The sequence below is a fragment of the Paramisgurnus dabryanus genome, chromosome 1 (genome assembly GCF_030506205.2).
Source record: "Paramisgurnus dabryanus chromosome 1, PD_genome_1.1, whole genome shotgun sequence".
NCBI classification, from domain to species: domain Eukaryota; kingdom Metazoa; phylum Chordata; class Actinopteri; order Cypriniformes; family Cobitidae; genus Paramisgurnus; species Paramisgurnus dabryanus.
In genome coordinates this window covers 63,281,954-63,296,600 of record NC_133337.1, presented here as the reverse complement: position 1 = coordinate 63,296,600, position 14,647 = coordinate 63,281,954, and the positions used below count along the sequence as shown (strand labels likewise).

The following is a 14,647-nucleotide window of genomic DNA, read 5'->3' as shown; positions in this document are numbered from 1 at the left end:
ATGTTCAGATTTGTCCACTCTGGGACAAGAGATTCAGCCTCCCAAAACGGCGGATCTATCTGAACGAAACACAGATAGTATGCAAAATTTTTACGTATACAGCTAAACGCGTCTCCGTGTCGACGGCCCTATAAAAGGTCAAATGTACTCTGGTACGGTTTGGTATGCTTAGTGTGAGTATACCCTTAGTTATGCAGTTTTCCAGGGTTTCTTATGGAAGATATTTACATACACATATGTTATTTACATGTCTTTTGTCGTGCACGTGTACACTTATATCAAACTACAGTTGTTTTTGTCAGTGTGTTCATGTTCATAGAGACAGATGTGACGCGTCTCTGTGTTATGTGCCTACTCTGAAACACATAGGTGGGCAGATATGTAAACATTTGTAGGTTTACTTAACAAAAATTTGTTATTGTACCTCAACTCAACGGCCCATGTTATAATCCTTGTGTTTATAGGGGGATAGAGAGACGTTTGAAAATTACTACAGGAAACAAAGAAAAAAACAAGCAAGACTTGTACTGCAGCCTCAGGCCAACATGGTTTGTGTATTTTTTTACTCTAGTTACAGTCTTTATATGTTTGTTTGTTTCGTTACAGTTATTTATTTTTTATTTCAGCATGAGACAGTGGAGGGCTACAGGAAATACTTCAATCAGATTGTTGGGTAAGTGATATTATGAAATTTGACTGATGGATTGGTTAGTTGCAAAAAAGCCTATTTTCTAGAGATGGATCATCATGCAATGTCAAGTTTTCAGTCAGATATTGTATTAATTCCCATAATGCTGTGCAGGTTTTTTGTGGTGGAGGATCACATATTGCATGCCACACAAGGACTGGTGACCAGAGCCTTTACAGATGAGCTGTGGAACATGGCCCTGTCCAAAATCATCGCAGTTCTCCGTACACACTCTGTGAGTCCTGCAAGCACACACACACAGACCGGGTACGAACATTGCGGGGGAGGCACAGAGACGCCTCGTGTTAGGATCTGCCCCCTCCACTGCGCTCTGGCCTGACTCCCTGTCTTTTTGTGATTGAAAGTTGCTAGCAGTGGGAGAGAGAGCTGGCCTGACCCCTTTGTTTGGACCGCAGAACTCAGGCTGTGAGCTTCAGCCACAGGGTATTTGCATAATCCCTCGCTGATTTACAACTGACTGGCCCTCCAAACACACTCTCAACCCTGACAGTTTAGAATATTCACAGTTAATCTGCTGTTATTGTTGCAATCTGTCCTCATTAGGCCCGACTGACCTCTCCATTAGATCAGATTGAAAGGATCTTCACTAAAAGGGGCTCACCAGGAAATGCTTCCAATTATCATTCCAAATCCCTTGTTTTCAAAATAAACTTCACCGAAAGACGGACCTAAAATCATTTCGGCTTCTGGGCTACGGGGCGACAATTTTTGCGAGGTTCATTAAAAGAATTGGATTGGTTTATTTTTAAGGGAATTCAAAATAACAGGGAACTTTGGTGATTTGTGTTGACAAGTCATGAAAGTAAATAATATTGGTAATACTTTTGGGTAAAACATTAAAATAAACAATGAAAATTATAGTTTGTTTATGTTAGTTAGTGTCAATACGGTTATTCATGTTCATTCATGGTACATTAACTAATGTTAACAGTTTAAACATGAGATTTTATTAATATATTAGTAAATGCTAAAATTAACATGAACTGAGATTATTAAATGCTGTAGAAGTATTATTAATTGATAGTTCATGTTAGTTGATGCTAATGCATAACCTAATTGTTAACAATTACAACTTTATTGTAAAGTGTTACCATAATATATTTATGTATTTGGCAGAAGCTTTTTTTCAAAGCATTTAGTCTATCCTTTTTATTATTCTGTGTGTTTTTTGGGATAGAGCATGATCTTTGCACTGTGTTCTACCCAATAAGCTACAGACACATACTAATAACAATAAAGTAAATAGAGTATAATATGTAAAAAAATCGCATTAAGTTTTCCAAGAAACCAAAGTTGTTTTGTAGAGCCTGATAACAGATGCGACATAACAAATTAAAAGTAGATGTAAGTGTTAATAAAACAGAAATAAAAAAAATAAGTATTAATTTTCTTTAAAATTGCTCTTTTATTAACCTGATTTAAACTATTGAATTATTTTTTAAATTCCAAAGTTATGATAATGTTTGTATGAGAAACTTTTATAGTGAATATAAAAATAAAAAAAATAATCTATTTACATTAAATTATTTCATCAGTCTTGACATTAAGCAATATAACCTTTGTGCTCATTTTGAAAACATAAAATGCTACAGAAAAACAATTATTAGTAAAACTTTTAATAAGTAAAACTTCATAAACATTAAAATAGTTTGTAAAAGTTGTTTGAATGCACAAGTAAATTATTTTGTTTAGGTCATTTATAAAATACATTTAATCTAACAGAAGTTGAGACCAATGTACTGTACAAGTAATATAAAACAAAAGAATACTCCTACAATGCATGTCAAAAATATGCATTGGTTAAACTGCTTACTGCTTAAATATGAATAGCAATTTTTGATGATTTCTTTCCTTTTCAGATATTGCAATATTTAAATTTTTTTTTTTTTTTAATTGCAGGAATGTGTCTGTTGCCTGAAATCATATAATATATTATATAATATAATACAATATAATATAATATTGCCTCAAATATATAATAGCAGAATAGACAAATTAGTTTCAAATTATATTTATTATGAAGTGTGAAACACTAAAGATTATTGTAAACAGATATTAACAGTAATAGTAATGCTCTTTGCTGTTTAACTTTTTTTAATGGTCTTTTAACTTCTAACTAACTTTCAGTATAAAAAACAATATGTAGAGTAATATTAGAATTTGGTTTTATTTTTAAAGAAAATTATAAAAAATAATAACAGTAAATTATAAAAACAAAACAGTTGTTGTTACATTTATTATTTCTATAAAATTTGTATTATTTCTTTTAAAAACAATGTAAATATATCCAATGTAAGACAAAACAATCCATGTATATTGTTTTGTATCCATGTGTGTGTGTTTTGACAGTGAAGTAGATGATGGCGTGAGGTGTGGAGTGATGCTGTGGGCTACAGTTTGATTTACGCACTCACTCCCTGCGTCTGAGAGGCTGGCCACTGCGCCCTATCTAAATGTTTAACAAGAGAATCACGCTAGTGCAAGGGGCCGTAAATCAAACCTGCAGCTCCTGTACAACCAACCTCAACGTTTACCTTCGTGCCCGGTCAGCTTGAGTGAGTCGCGTGCCTGCCTCAGGCCTGAAAACCGTAGCGAAATGCACCAACTAACCCATAAAAATGCTGCTGATGATGCTTTAAGACAGACCCACATCTTCAGTTTACCTTCAATCATTAACTAGCTGTTAAACGCCGATCAATAACTGATTGAGATCGGTGTTAGGCTGCTAAAACTGAAGCTGTAACTTGCCAGTTTGAATACACAACTTAAGTACTTTTAAATTATATTTTTGAAATGTAAATAGTGCTTACATGTGAATTTTAAAAACTCAAAATTTACTGATAAACATTTTTTGGAACGGGTGGTTAGAAGGAATTTCCTCTAAAGTGTTTAAAAGGCCTCCATGAAAGGATCTAGATAACAGGTAGATAAAAAGATTAAACTCCCAAACCTCCATTAGTCTTATCCCTCCAATTTAAATGAGTTTTAATGAGGACTAATGGTAAAGAAAGAAATAAATGTGACTGGTGTCGTATGCACTGGTTTATAGGGTCTGTGCATGACAGTGGGTGGGCAGGTCTGTATGCTCAGACATTCAGTAATCCTGTCAATCATCAGTCCCCTGCCTGGGTCAAGCGCCGCTCTCTCCTATTTAACCTCATGGACATCGGAGGGGGGTTTATTTAGATGCTAATGTGCCCTAAAGACTCATTAAGACACAAGTGTATTTGATCAATACGTGACTCTCCGTGAGCTGCCCATTTAAGCCCTTTTCATACATAAATTCCGTAAAATACACGTAAAAGGCATCCTGGATTTTTCCGGAATAGTTAGAGTTTTTGTTCGTTCACACTGCCAAGATTACACGGCATCTGATGGTCCCGGAAAGACACGTGACATGTTGAAAGTCCCGCCCTCTCTTCTACGCAGCGTCTGAAGTTTGCATATTATTTATTATTTCTCTCTCCAGAAACAACTCGCGTGCATTTTTGTTTATGATAAGACTACAAAGGAGCGCGTGAATGCACAGTTCTATGCTGGTGAATGATCTCAGCTTCAGAGTGGATATTTGACAAGCTCCCTGATTTCTGCTTTGATACAGTTTTCAGACATTTCTCATCGTGATTGTTTATATGCATTTAAAACCCGCATTTTGAGGAGCTGAACAATATATCTCGTTGGGATGACATGCGGGTATTTTCGTTTATTATGGCTCAAATGAGCACGTGACGCGATATTCTTTTATGCTGCTGAATGATCTCCGTTTCAACGCAGTAAGTAACGAGCTAACTTACCTGATATCCGCTTCAGTCTAGTATGCTGACATTTCTCGTAGTGAATGTTGTAAACCCCTCATTTTAAAGAGTTGAACCAACTTCATGTTGCCATGACACGCGCGTCCTCACTACGGCACGTGCGTCATTGTTTATGCGTCTCATATATCATTTCCTGATAACTGCTTCAATCTAGTTTGCAACATTTCTCGTGGTGAATGTTTATATACATGTTAGTTTGCAACTTTTCTCGTTGTGAATGTTTATATACATGTTATCTCTCGTTGTAAGGAGCTGAACCATAACTTGTGTTGTGATGATGACGCGCGCGTCCTCACTTCGACACGCCCTTTATGGCATTCTTGTTCACACAGAGGGTTACCCGCGTATCTTACTAGGTCCTCTTTCCGGCAACGATCCCAGAAGATTAACGGAACGAGTTTTTGTTCACACAGACGCTTGTCTGGCAATTTTACGGGTATTTTCTGGGACCAGAGGTCTGTGTGAATGAGGTTCAAGAGGGTAATGTTAAAGCCAAACTTTGGTGGAGATCTCCACACAAACTGTAATTGAGTTTGAATCCTAAATGTTTAGTTTGTTAACACAAGTTTTTATTAGGGAGGGAGGGGGGTAAATCTCATAAACAAGAAATGAGATGGTCGGGAAATGTCAGGTCAAAAAAACTTGTAAAAAAATTTAATTTTTCTTAACAAATTAAGACAATTCAAAGATTTGTTAAATTCTGTTGCATGGTGGGGTAAAATATGGACTGCATCTTTTTTCCATGCATATATGCTTAAAATGCATTTGTGACTTTTGTAACTGAAAAGTGTCTTAAACAGATAAGCTGTGTTGAACTAATTTGTTATCTCATTGTTTTTGATTCCATAGTCATACTGTAATGATCCTGACCTGGTCTTAGAGCTGAAGAACCTGATTGTTATATTGGCAGACACTTTACAGGTATTTACATTGAAGGATCTCTGTGTGGCTCAGCTCATGTGTTTTATCATTATTAAATAAATGAAATTAATACAACCATATATTTGTTGTTTACATTTACATCATTCAATAGATTTTAAGTGTATTTTGTGCTGCACTATCCCTGAATATATGTTTCTTGTCTCGTAGGGTTATGGTTTCCCTGTGAACAGACTTTTTGACCTTTTATTTGAGGTTCGAGATCAATACAATGAAACATTGCTGAAAAAATGGGCGCTGGTGTTCAGGTGAGCAAAACCTCACGATCAGTCAATATCACTTAAAGGGTTAATTCATTTAAGATTTAGCGTAAACTAACCCCTTCAGTAAGATCTGTCTTATGGTGACAACTTTTGGCTTCTTGGCTGTTATAGGGAGATTTTTGAGCAGGACAACTACAGTCCAATTCCAGTGGAAAATGAAGAGGAGTATAAAGCTGTGATCAGTCGCTTCCCCTTTCATGATGCTGAGATTGAAAAGGTTTGTCAAACATTTATCCCAACAAAACCTCAATTGGTCATTCAATTAAAGAATGTTTTATTATCTATTTGTAACCTATTTTGATAAGAATGGATAAGTATGAGGTGTTTCCATAATGTGTCTGTGAAGTTTCAGCTCTAAACACATCACACATCATTTATTACAGCATGTTCAAAATGGCCCTATTTGGGTGGGAGCAAAATTGAATTTGTGTCTGTACCTTTAAATGCAAATGAGCTACAGCTCCTCACTCCCTTACCAAAATAGACAGTGAGTGCTTTCAGTTAAACTAGATTTGATTTCTGTGAATACAGTCTGAGACAATACTATCTCACTATTGAGATATGGCAGACAGCGTACATTTTGCTGAGGGTGAAGGTATGGTCATGCAGAACTGTCAGTCAGTGGCTGTGGTTGGAGCTTTATCAGTGTGATGTCACATTGATAAGATAATCAAAACGGCATGTCTGATGAGACTGTTTTGGTTTAATAGGGATTAAAAAAGGAATGGGTGGATTTTTTTCATTGTTGGGTGTTTGTGTTTACACACTGCCAACACAACACCTTGTTAAAGTGAATTTTGCATAATAGGGGCCCTTTAAGATAAGTGTTGATTTTTTTATGAATAGCTGTAAAATATGCTTTTGACTGTTTTTCTCTTAATACATCATGTCTTTTTTTTAACTTGACTACACTTTTCTTTTCATTAGATATCATGTAGATCGTTTTTAATCAGTGCTCAGTGCATAAAACCAAGTCTTACCCTGCATTTTCCGTTTGCATGTTTTGTTTTATTCTATCATGATTTTAAAGGGCATGAAAATCTGACTTTTTCCATGTTTAAGTGCTATAATTGGGTCCCCAGTGCTTCTGTCAACTTAGAAAATGTGAAAAGATCAACCCAGTAACTTATGGCGCTTTTCCATTGCATAGTACCCCACAGTTTAGTTTAGTTTGGGTCGGGTCAGCTCACCTCACTTTGGCGTGGTTAGCTTTTCCATCGAGTTTAGTAACACTTCGCAGTGAGAGGGATTATAGGCGTGTCGTTATATTTGCGCTTCCTACTGCTGTGACATCATACAAGTGAGAGCGCCGTTGTACATTCCCATACATTTATTATTTCTCAGTCCACCACAAAATTAAAATTGGCCACCACAAATAGATGTTTGCACATCACGTTTATCATAACGTTACCTCAGTCTCACATGACAGTTTCTATTCAAACACCGCGGCGTCAGTCGACGGCGCTCCGCTGAGCCTCATTGAAGTTTCATTAAGCATATAATGCTGACGTGCTCGTCGCGAATGTTCCGCCGCAAACTGCAAGTTTGGAAAAAACTGTTATGGTGTCACTGATTCTCAACCTGTGGATGTCTGTTCGTGAGTTTGGTAACTTATAGCAGAGCACAGATGACAACATTTTTGCTCGAGACAGTGCAAGCTAGCCTAGCACAGGTAAAGCTAATCTACATTATAGCGATGACGCTGCAGTGATGATTCTCTCAGACCAATCAGTGACCTACAGTGTTTTCGCGGCACGTTTGGTATCAGCTCGGGTCCTTTGGAACCCCAACCGAGGTGGTACGAAAAAAGTATCGGGTACTACGTACTGCACCCAATGGAAAGGCTCCCAAAAGTAAGCTCACCCGACCCAAACTAAAATAAACCGTGGGGTACTATGCAATGGAAAAGCACCATTAGTTTTGGTAAACCATTCTCTACAAGCACATGAAAAAAAGGTCGTTGAAATTTGGCTCTCCTTATGATGTCATAAGGAGCTCTTATTATAATAATACAACCCCTGAATCTGCACTATCCAACCACAGCACTGCCATTTAGTGCAGAGAGAAAGAGAGAGAGAAAATAATTCACAGCACAATTTAGTTTCAATTGCAACACCATCATTGTGATCAGTATTTGCACTTCATCCGCTCATTTGCATTTGAAAACGACAGACCCAAAACGGCACATTTTTGCACACACCTACAAAGTGGCATTTTTAACATGCTATAATAAATTAAATGTTTTTTTTTCAGCTAAAACTTCACATATGTGCTCTTGGGACATCAAAGATTTATTTGACATCTTAAAAAAGTCTTGTGACATGGCCCCTTTAAAAACATTTTTTTTTAACCTGTTATTGTCTTTTATTTATTAAACAGCAACAATTTCCAAAGAAGCTGCCGATGTCCCAGTCCGTGCCTCAAATCTACGCACAAGTGAAGGAATTTATTTACGCCAGTTTGAAGTTCTCAGAGTCGCTTCATCGCAGGTGAACAGTCTACACTAACACCAATAACTCTGCATTAACACAAGCCTTTGCTGATAATGACATTTGTAGGCAATTTACTGAAACACAGTAGTGTAGTTGTAGCCTTTTTACTGTAGCATTTATGACCTGCGTAAACCAGTCAATTATGTTACTTTGGCAAAAGCAAGAGTTATCAGTAGGCCCACATGCATCCACAAAAATCCAAAAAGAGCAAAAATCCCACAGGAAGAACAGATGAGATTATTGCAGAACGCCTGATTGTGTGGTGGTTCTGCTTTGAGCTTCCAAAAAACATTTATTGTGTTTTAGTCTTTTTTTTTTTGTATAGATTTTTCTCTAAAAACAACAACAATCTCTTGCATCTGTCTGTGCAACATCATCAGCATGTGGGTTTTTATGAGGCTGCTCATTCATGTGAAAAAAAGATTTTTTTGAAGACTGTGACATGAACCCTATCCATGGGAAGCCTCACTTGACAATCTGACAAATCTTAAACCACCATCACATTTCCCTTCAGCACCCCCTTTGCCAATATTTGTTCTCTTTAAGCTCTGTGGCATTTGGCTGGGCATTGCGAGGGGTCTGTGTTGTGCTTGCCATTGGCACCCCAAATTCTTTCCCATGGGGTCAGAAGTACACATATCATTTGAATTTGATGTCCCACAGTCCACCACCTGTTTTATCTGCATGTTGTATTAAAAACAACTATAGATATACTTTCAGTGTTTATTCACTGTGATTTAAACTCATGGCCTTGGTGTTGCTTAACACCGAAAAATCTTTATGCCACAATAAGTTGCTTTTAATCCATAATAAAAAGGTTTTATTTTGGATGGACAACAGCTAAAGCTAAAGCTGCTGTTTATTGCAATATTCTGTGCAGCTGAACATGTGTCATGTTGTTACATCCGGCGCTAGACAGCTTTATTGATTATAACATTTTTGTGTCTTCATTTGAACTAGATATGATGAGGATATTGTTGTTTCAATTATTCTGTTTCTTTTCCGCCTGTATTGTCTTTTTCTTGGTGGAAATTTATTTACATTAGGTTTCTTGCTCAAGGCAGTGGTTCATGTAGGTTGTCTACATATCAGAAAGTTGGTGGTTCAATCCCCGGTTCCACCTGACCAAGTGTCGAGGTGTCCTTGAGCAAGACACCTAACCCCAGCTGCTCCCAATGAGCTGAATGGCGCCTTGCATGGCTGACACTACCGTCGGTGTATGAATGTGGGAGTGAATGTGTGAATTTAAGGCAATACGTACAACGCTTTGGATGGCCATTGGTCTATAAAAGTGCTATATAAATGCAGTCCTTTTACCATTTACGTTTTTTTGACAGAAGCAACTAACAGTGGATTAGATACGTCTGGGTCGATCGGATCACAAGTGAATCACGCTAAATACAGATGTAAACGGGGTGTGAAATGTTTTGAGCTCGTCCACTTTCGACCACATTCAGAGGTAGTCGAAAACACTTTCGACCGGATTGCTTTAGTGCATGTGGTCGAATCTGTCTGCTCTCCACCTATTGATTTTATGTGATGTGCCGAGCACAAAAACGTTTTACATCATTTCTGACTTCTATCCCGAACACACATTGTACAGCTCTATCTTCAGGCTTTTATTGATAAAACTGAAGCGGCTGCTCTCCGCATCTTTCATTAGTTATTAGAGAAAGCTCTTACATATTCAAGTAGAAAACACTGTGCATCATGTTTACTAACAACACAAGCAGCGTACTCTTACATAATATTAGTTTGCGTCATTTTAAACCCATAATTTCTCCCCATAATGCTTGCATTAAAAAGAAAGCAGAGGGACTTGCCCACAGACCATCCCCTCAGTAATCAGGACAGAAGCAGTCAAAAGTGGACAAAAGAGACGGATTAAAATATCAGGTGAAAACGTGAATGTGTCTCTCTTGCCCACTTGTGATCCGATCGTAGGAACGCATCTTAGGGGCTGTTTACACTTGGTATTAAGATGTGTTTTCATCGATCGGATCACAAGTGGACGAGAGAGACACATTACGTTTACACCTGGTATTTAAATCCGTTTCTTTTGTCCACTTTCGACAGCTTCTGTCCTTAATACTGTGAGGGGGTGGTCTGTGAGACGGTGGGCGAGTCTCTCTGCTGTCATTCAAACGCGAGCGGGAGTAATTATGAGTTTATATGGACGCAAACTAATATTATGTCAGAGTCCGCTGCTTGTTTAGCAAGTATACATGCTCCACAGTGTTTTGTACATTTTTATGTTGGAGCTTTCTCTGAATTTTCAGCGCAATTGATGAAATAGGATCGCGCAACTTTCACGCTTTCAAAACGAAACTACGGAGAACACCCGCAGTAGTTTTATCAATGAAAGGCTAAAAATAGCGCTGTTCACCGTATGTTCACGCCAGAAGTCAAAAAAAGGACGTAAAACTTGTGTTTAATACCTCAGATTAGATAAATGGGCGGAGAGAAGGCAGTCGCGTGTGGCTGTTCGAACACATTCAACCACATGTGCGTTTACACTACAAAAGCAAGGGGTTTCGACTAACTCTGAATGTGGTTGAAAGTGGTCGAAAGTGGACGCGTTCAAAACGTTTTGAACACCGTTTACACCTGGCATTAACGTCCTCCACTTGTGATCCGATTGACGAAAACGCATGTTAATGCCAGCCTCTTAATACCAGGTATAAACAGCCCCTGAATGTGGTCGTCCACTTCGTTTTACAAGAACCGTCTTACAAGCATCGCCCACTTGTGATTCGATTAACCAAAACACATCTTAATACCAGGTGTAAACAGGGCTTTGATTGTTTTCTCCTGCTGTCCCCGTGTTAATCAGTGCGCATGCCAGCAGATTTCACACTTGCCACTAATGGGCTCTTTGTCATTTAAGCAACACTTTACACATCTCCATTAAGCGTTTGCCCACCTGAACCCAGGCTCTTAATCAACTCCTCACAGTGAGAGCCACACACAAAAACAACACAAACCAGCAGCGTCCTGTAAACTCTCGCACCTACAACTGATCTGAGAGTTCTGGGGTCTTCTTAACAGTAATGCTCTGGCCTGTTGATGCTTGTAAGCCAAAGAGAATATCTTGTCTCATTGTACTGCCCCCAAGCCAGCGGGTCATCACTGATATCAGTTGGCTCCTCTTGCAAAAAGCACACTAACATTGAGTCTGCTGGCCGTTTGCGTTTACACAAAGTTGTAGACATCTCGCTGGGCGAGATTGTACCTGTATATTTTTCATAGTTTGTGACGTGCACACCACCACATGCCACACTTCATCACCGTGGTGACCATTAGGCCACTGCACCATTTTGTGGCCTAATGGTAAGAAACGCCTTCCTGTTCCCCCTGGTGCTCACTACCATCTCTATTTGTCCACTTTTGTGTGTTAACTACTCACTGGGATGGGTTAAAAGCAGATGTCACTTTTTAGGTATGGGCTACTTTACTAACAATCATTAACTTACACTTTTTCATTTGTTGGTTCACTTGTTTTCCAGTTCAACTGAAGTCGACGACATGCTCCGGAAATCCACCAACCTGCTGCTGACCCGGACGCTAAGCAGCTGCTTGCAAAACCTCATCAAGAAGCCACACATAGGATTAACTGAGGTCTGATTCACATCTCCTCGATTTACTGAATCATTCCGTCTGTAAGTTGCAGTTTGACGATATTAAACCTCTTTGTTTTGTGTTTTTTAGCTTGTCCAAATTATCATCAACACCACACACTTAGAACAAGCGTGTAAATACTTGGAGGACTTCATCACGAACATAACCAACGTTTCTCCAGAAACGGTTCACACCACAAGACTCTACGGGCTTTCCACCTTCAAGGTTAAAGTCGTTCATCTTCTTTAAAGGATTACTCCACTTTCATAAAAAAGAAATCACGATAATTTACTCAAACCCATGTCATCCAAAATTGTTATATCTTTTTTTGTTCAGTCGAGAAGAAATTTGTTTTTTTGAGGAATTTTCTGCAAAAAAAATAAAATAATATACACTTTTAAAAACCACAACTTCTTGTCTTGCACTAGCCGTGTGACGCACCAGCATGACTTTATGCATTGTGGAGCAAATCAATAAATAAGTAATTAATAAAAAAATTATACTTTTGGAGTAGGGATGGGACGGTATGAAAATTTCATATCATGATTATAGTGAACAATGTTATCACGTTTATCAATATTATCATGGTTTTGTTCAAATGAGATGGAAATGTTCAAAAAGAACTGATACACACACTGAAAAGTTTTATTTTTGAAAATCACAATTTAATATTTCATGTCCCTTAAATTATTTCTGTGGTAAAAAAAAATTTTTCTTATAAATTAACCGTGAATGAAAACAAATCATTATCCCTAAATGGCTTCTTGTGCAAAAAAAACTATGTTGCATGTTCGCGCCTGCGTCAAACTGATTCTGGCTGGACAGGATTTACCGCGGTAATCAAACACTGTTTGATAATTACATTTTAAACGATAATACTAACCGCCAGGACATTTTATCGTGGTTAATCGTGAAACCGGTTATCGTCCCATCCCTATTTTGGAGAGAGTAATTTGTTGTAACTAGTAATTAATTACTTTTTTCAGTTACTTCCCCAACATGGTTTTCAATCACAGTTTTGTTTTTAATAAAAATGACACTTAAACTCAAATATCTTCTGTAATCCTGATTCATCTGAATATTTCTTTGTTTATTTCTATCAGGATGCCAGGCACGCAGCCGAGGGTGAGATCTACACTAAACTCAACCAGAAAATTGATGAATTTATTCAGTTAGCGGATTATGAATGGTGCATGGCGGAGTCAGATGGCCGGGCCAGTGGTTACCTCATGGATCTGATAAACTTCCTGCGCAGCACCTTCCAGGTCTTCACACATCTTCCGGTGAGTTCCAGGCTCAGTGGCGTGTTTATGAAAGGGCACCTCGCTTACACAGTCTGTGTTTGGTTTATATGGTGTGTTGTTGCATGTGTGGCATCAAATGATGTTGCTTTTGTAGTGTTTAGATGGTCATACATAGGCAGAGTTTTTAAAGAGGTTCTATAAACAGGGAGAAGTTAAAAAAAAGTTCACCCTCCTTACTTTATTGTACTCCCATTTCATGCGATTTTGAATACATTATAAATTAAAGCAAAAGCACACAGAATCTCCAGCACATAATCAGCACAGATTCAAACCTTTTTTCCTCTTCATTGAGATCGATCTTGCTTGCTTGCTTTTCTCTTTAACCGCCCAGTCCTCTTAAACTAATTTCATTTCCAGTTTAAGTTGGTTATTGTTTAGTTGGTAAGCGGTGTAAGTGAATGTGTCCTGCTGTTTTTTTTCTGCCAGGCATGCTTAATTTCTTTCCGGTTTTTCTTTGCCTGTTCATTTATTATGGCTATACTTTCTTTCCCTGTTTGTGTTTTTATATTCTTGGGGTTTCTACTCAGAATAACAACAATGATCATGCAGCGATGTCGGTAAGTAGACCCTCTTTAAACCCTTAAGGAGGAAGAGAAATAAATTCAAAGAGTAAACAACAAAGACTGCATGTTCATGTGAGCTCTGTGGATTCACTTTTGGCCTTGTTTTCCTTCCCCCTAAACGTGTAATGCAGAATGTGAAGCGCATTAATTGGCATGCTGCCCTTAATCTGTTGCCTGGTTGTGTGCTGATCGCAGTCTCTGGGCGCACTCACGTTATCCAAACCACACCACACCCGAGCACGTTTGACCCCCAAAGCCTGGGTCGTTTAACTAGTGTGATCGCTCTGTACCCTGCTCAAGCAAGGTTTGGTTTACTTCGGCTCAGACACGGAACACGCAGTGGGATTGCAAATCGTGCCAGAGCACAGTTTAAAAGAGAGACATCAATTGTGTGACCACTCACCTTCATCTGCCTTCGTAAAAGCCTTCTCATACGTGCAGCAGGGTTACATGAATGTCTCATTTGCACAGGCGACAGATCAACAAAAAGCAATATGTAAGAGGGCTGTGTGTCATCTTGCCACAAAAACAATTAACACATATTTAAGATCATGATGGGCTCCAGTGTTAAGAGAGTGCTTTAGTTCTTGTTTTCTTCAAAACAATTGCATCCTAGTGACGGAAGCGTGCCCGGGCTCTGATTGGTCAAAGTACAATGTGAGTGTGTGCTTCTGGGGGAGTAGAAAGGGGGGATCAATTATGCTCAGGCATGGTTCGGTTGGTTTAGGGATAATATGAGTGCGCCCTGCATCGCAGTCTCTGATGCAGCTGATCGCAGTCTCTGATGCAGCTGATCGCAGTCTCTGATGCAGCTGATCGCAGTCTCTGATGCAGCTGATCGTAGTCTCTGATCGTAGTCTCTGATGCAGCTGATCGTAGTCTCTGATCGTAGTCTCTGATCGTAGTCTCTGATCGCAGTCTCTGATCGCAGTCCCGATCGCAGT

General features: G+C 38.6%; 1 protein-coding gene across 4 annotated transcripts in view; it reads left to right on the top strand.

The window, feature by feature from the left end:
* The window catches only part of exoc6 (exocyst complex component 6), a 60,085-nt gene that overhangs the window by 24,619 nt on the left and 20,819 nt on the right, over positions 1-14,647 (top strand). For 2 of the 4 annotated variants that reach the window (XM_065253650.1, XM_065253649.1), the window contains exons 9-19: positions 465-548; positions 627-673; positions 803-923; positions 5,374-5,445; positions 5,614-5,711; positions 5,838-5,943; positions 8,106-8,215; positions 11,725-11,836; positions 11,927-12,061; positions 12,940-13,119; positions 13,668-13,697. In XM_065253650.1, coding sequence (XP_065109722.1) covers positions 465-548; positions 627-673; positions 803-923; positions 5,374-5,445; positions 5,614-5,711; positions 5,838-5,943; positions 8,106-8,215; positions 11,725-11,836; positions 11,927-12,061; positions 12,940-13,119; positions 13,668-13,697 — 1,095 coding nt within the window. The remainder of the gene's footprint in view (positions 1-464; positions 549-626; positions 674-802; positions 924-5,373; positions 5,446-5,613; positions 5,712-5,837; positions 5,944-8,105; positions 8,216-11,724; positions 11,837-11,926; positions 12,062-12,939; positions 13,120-13,667; positions 13,698-14,647) is intronic. The other 2 variants (XM_065253652.1, XM_065253651.1) reach the window with 1 other exon arrangement.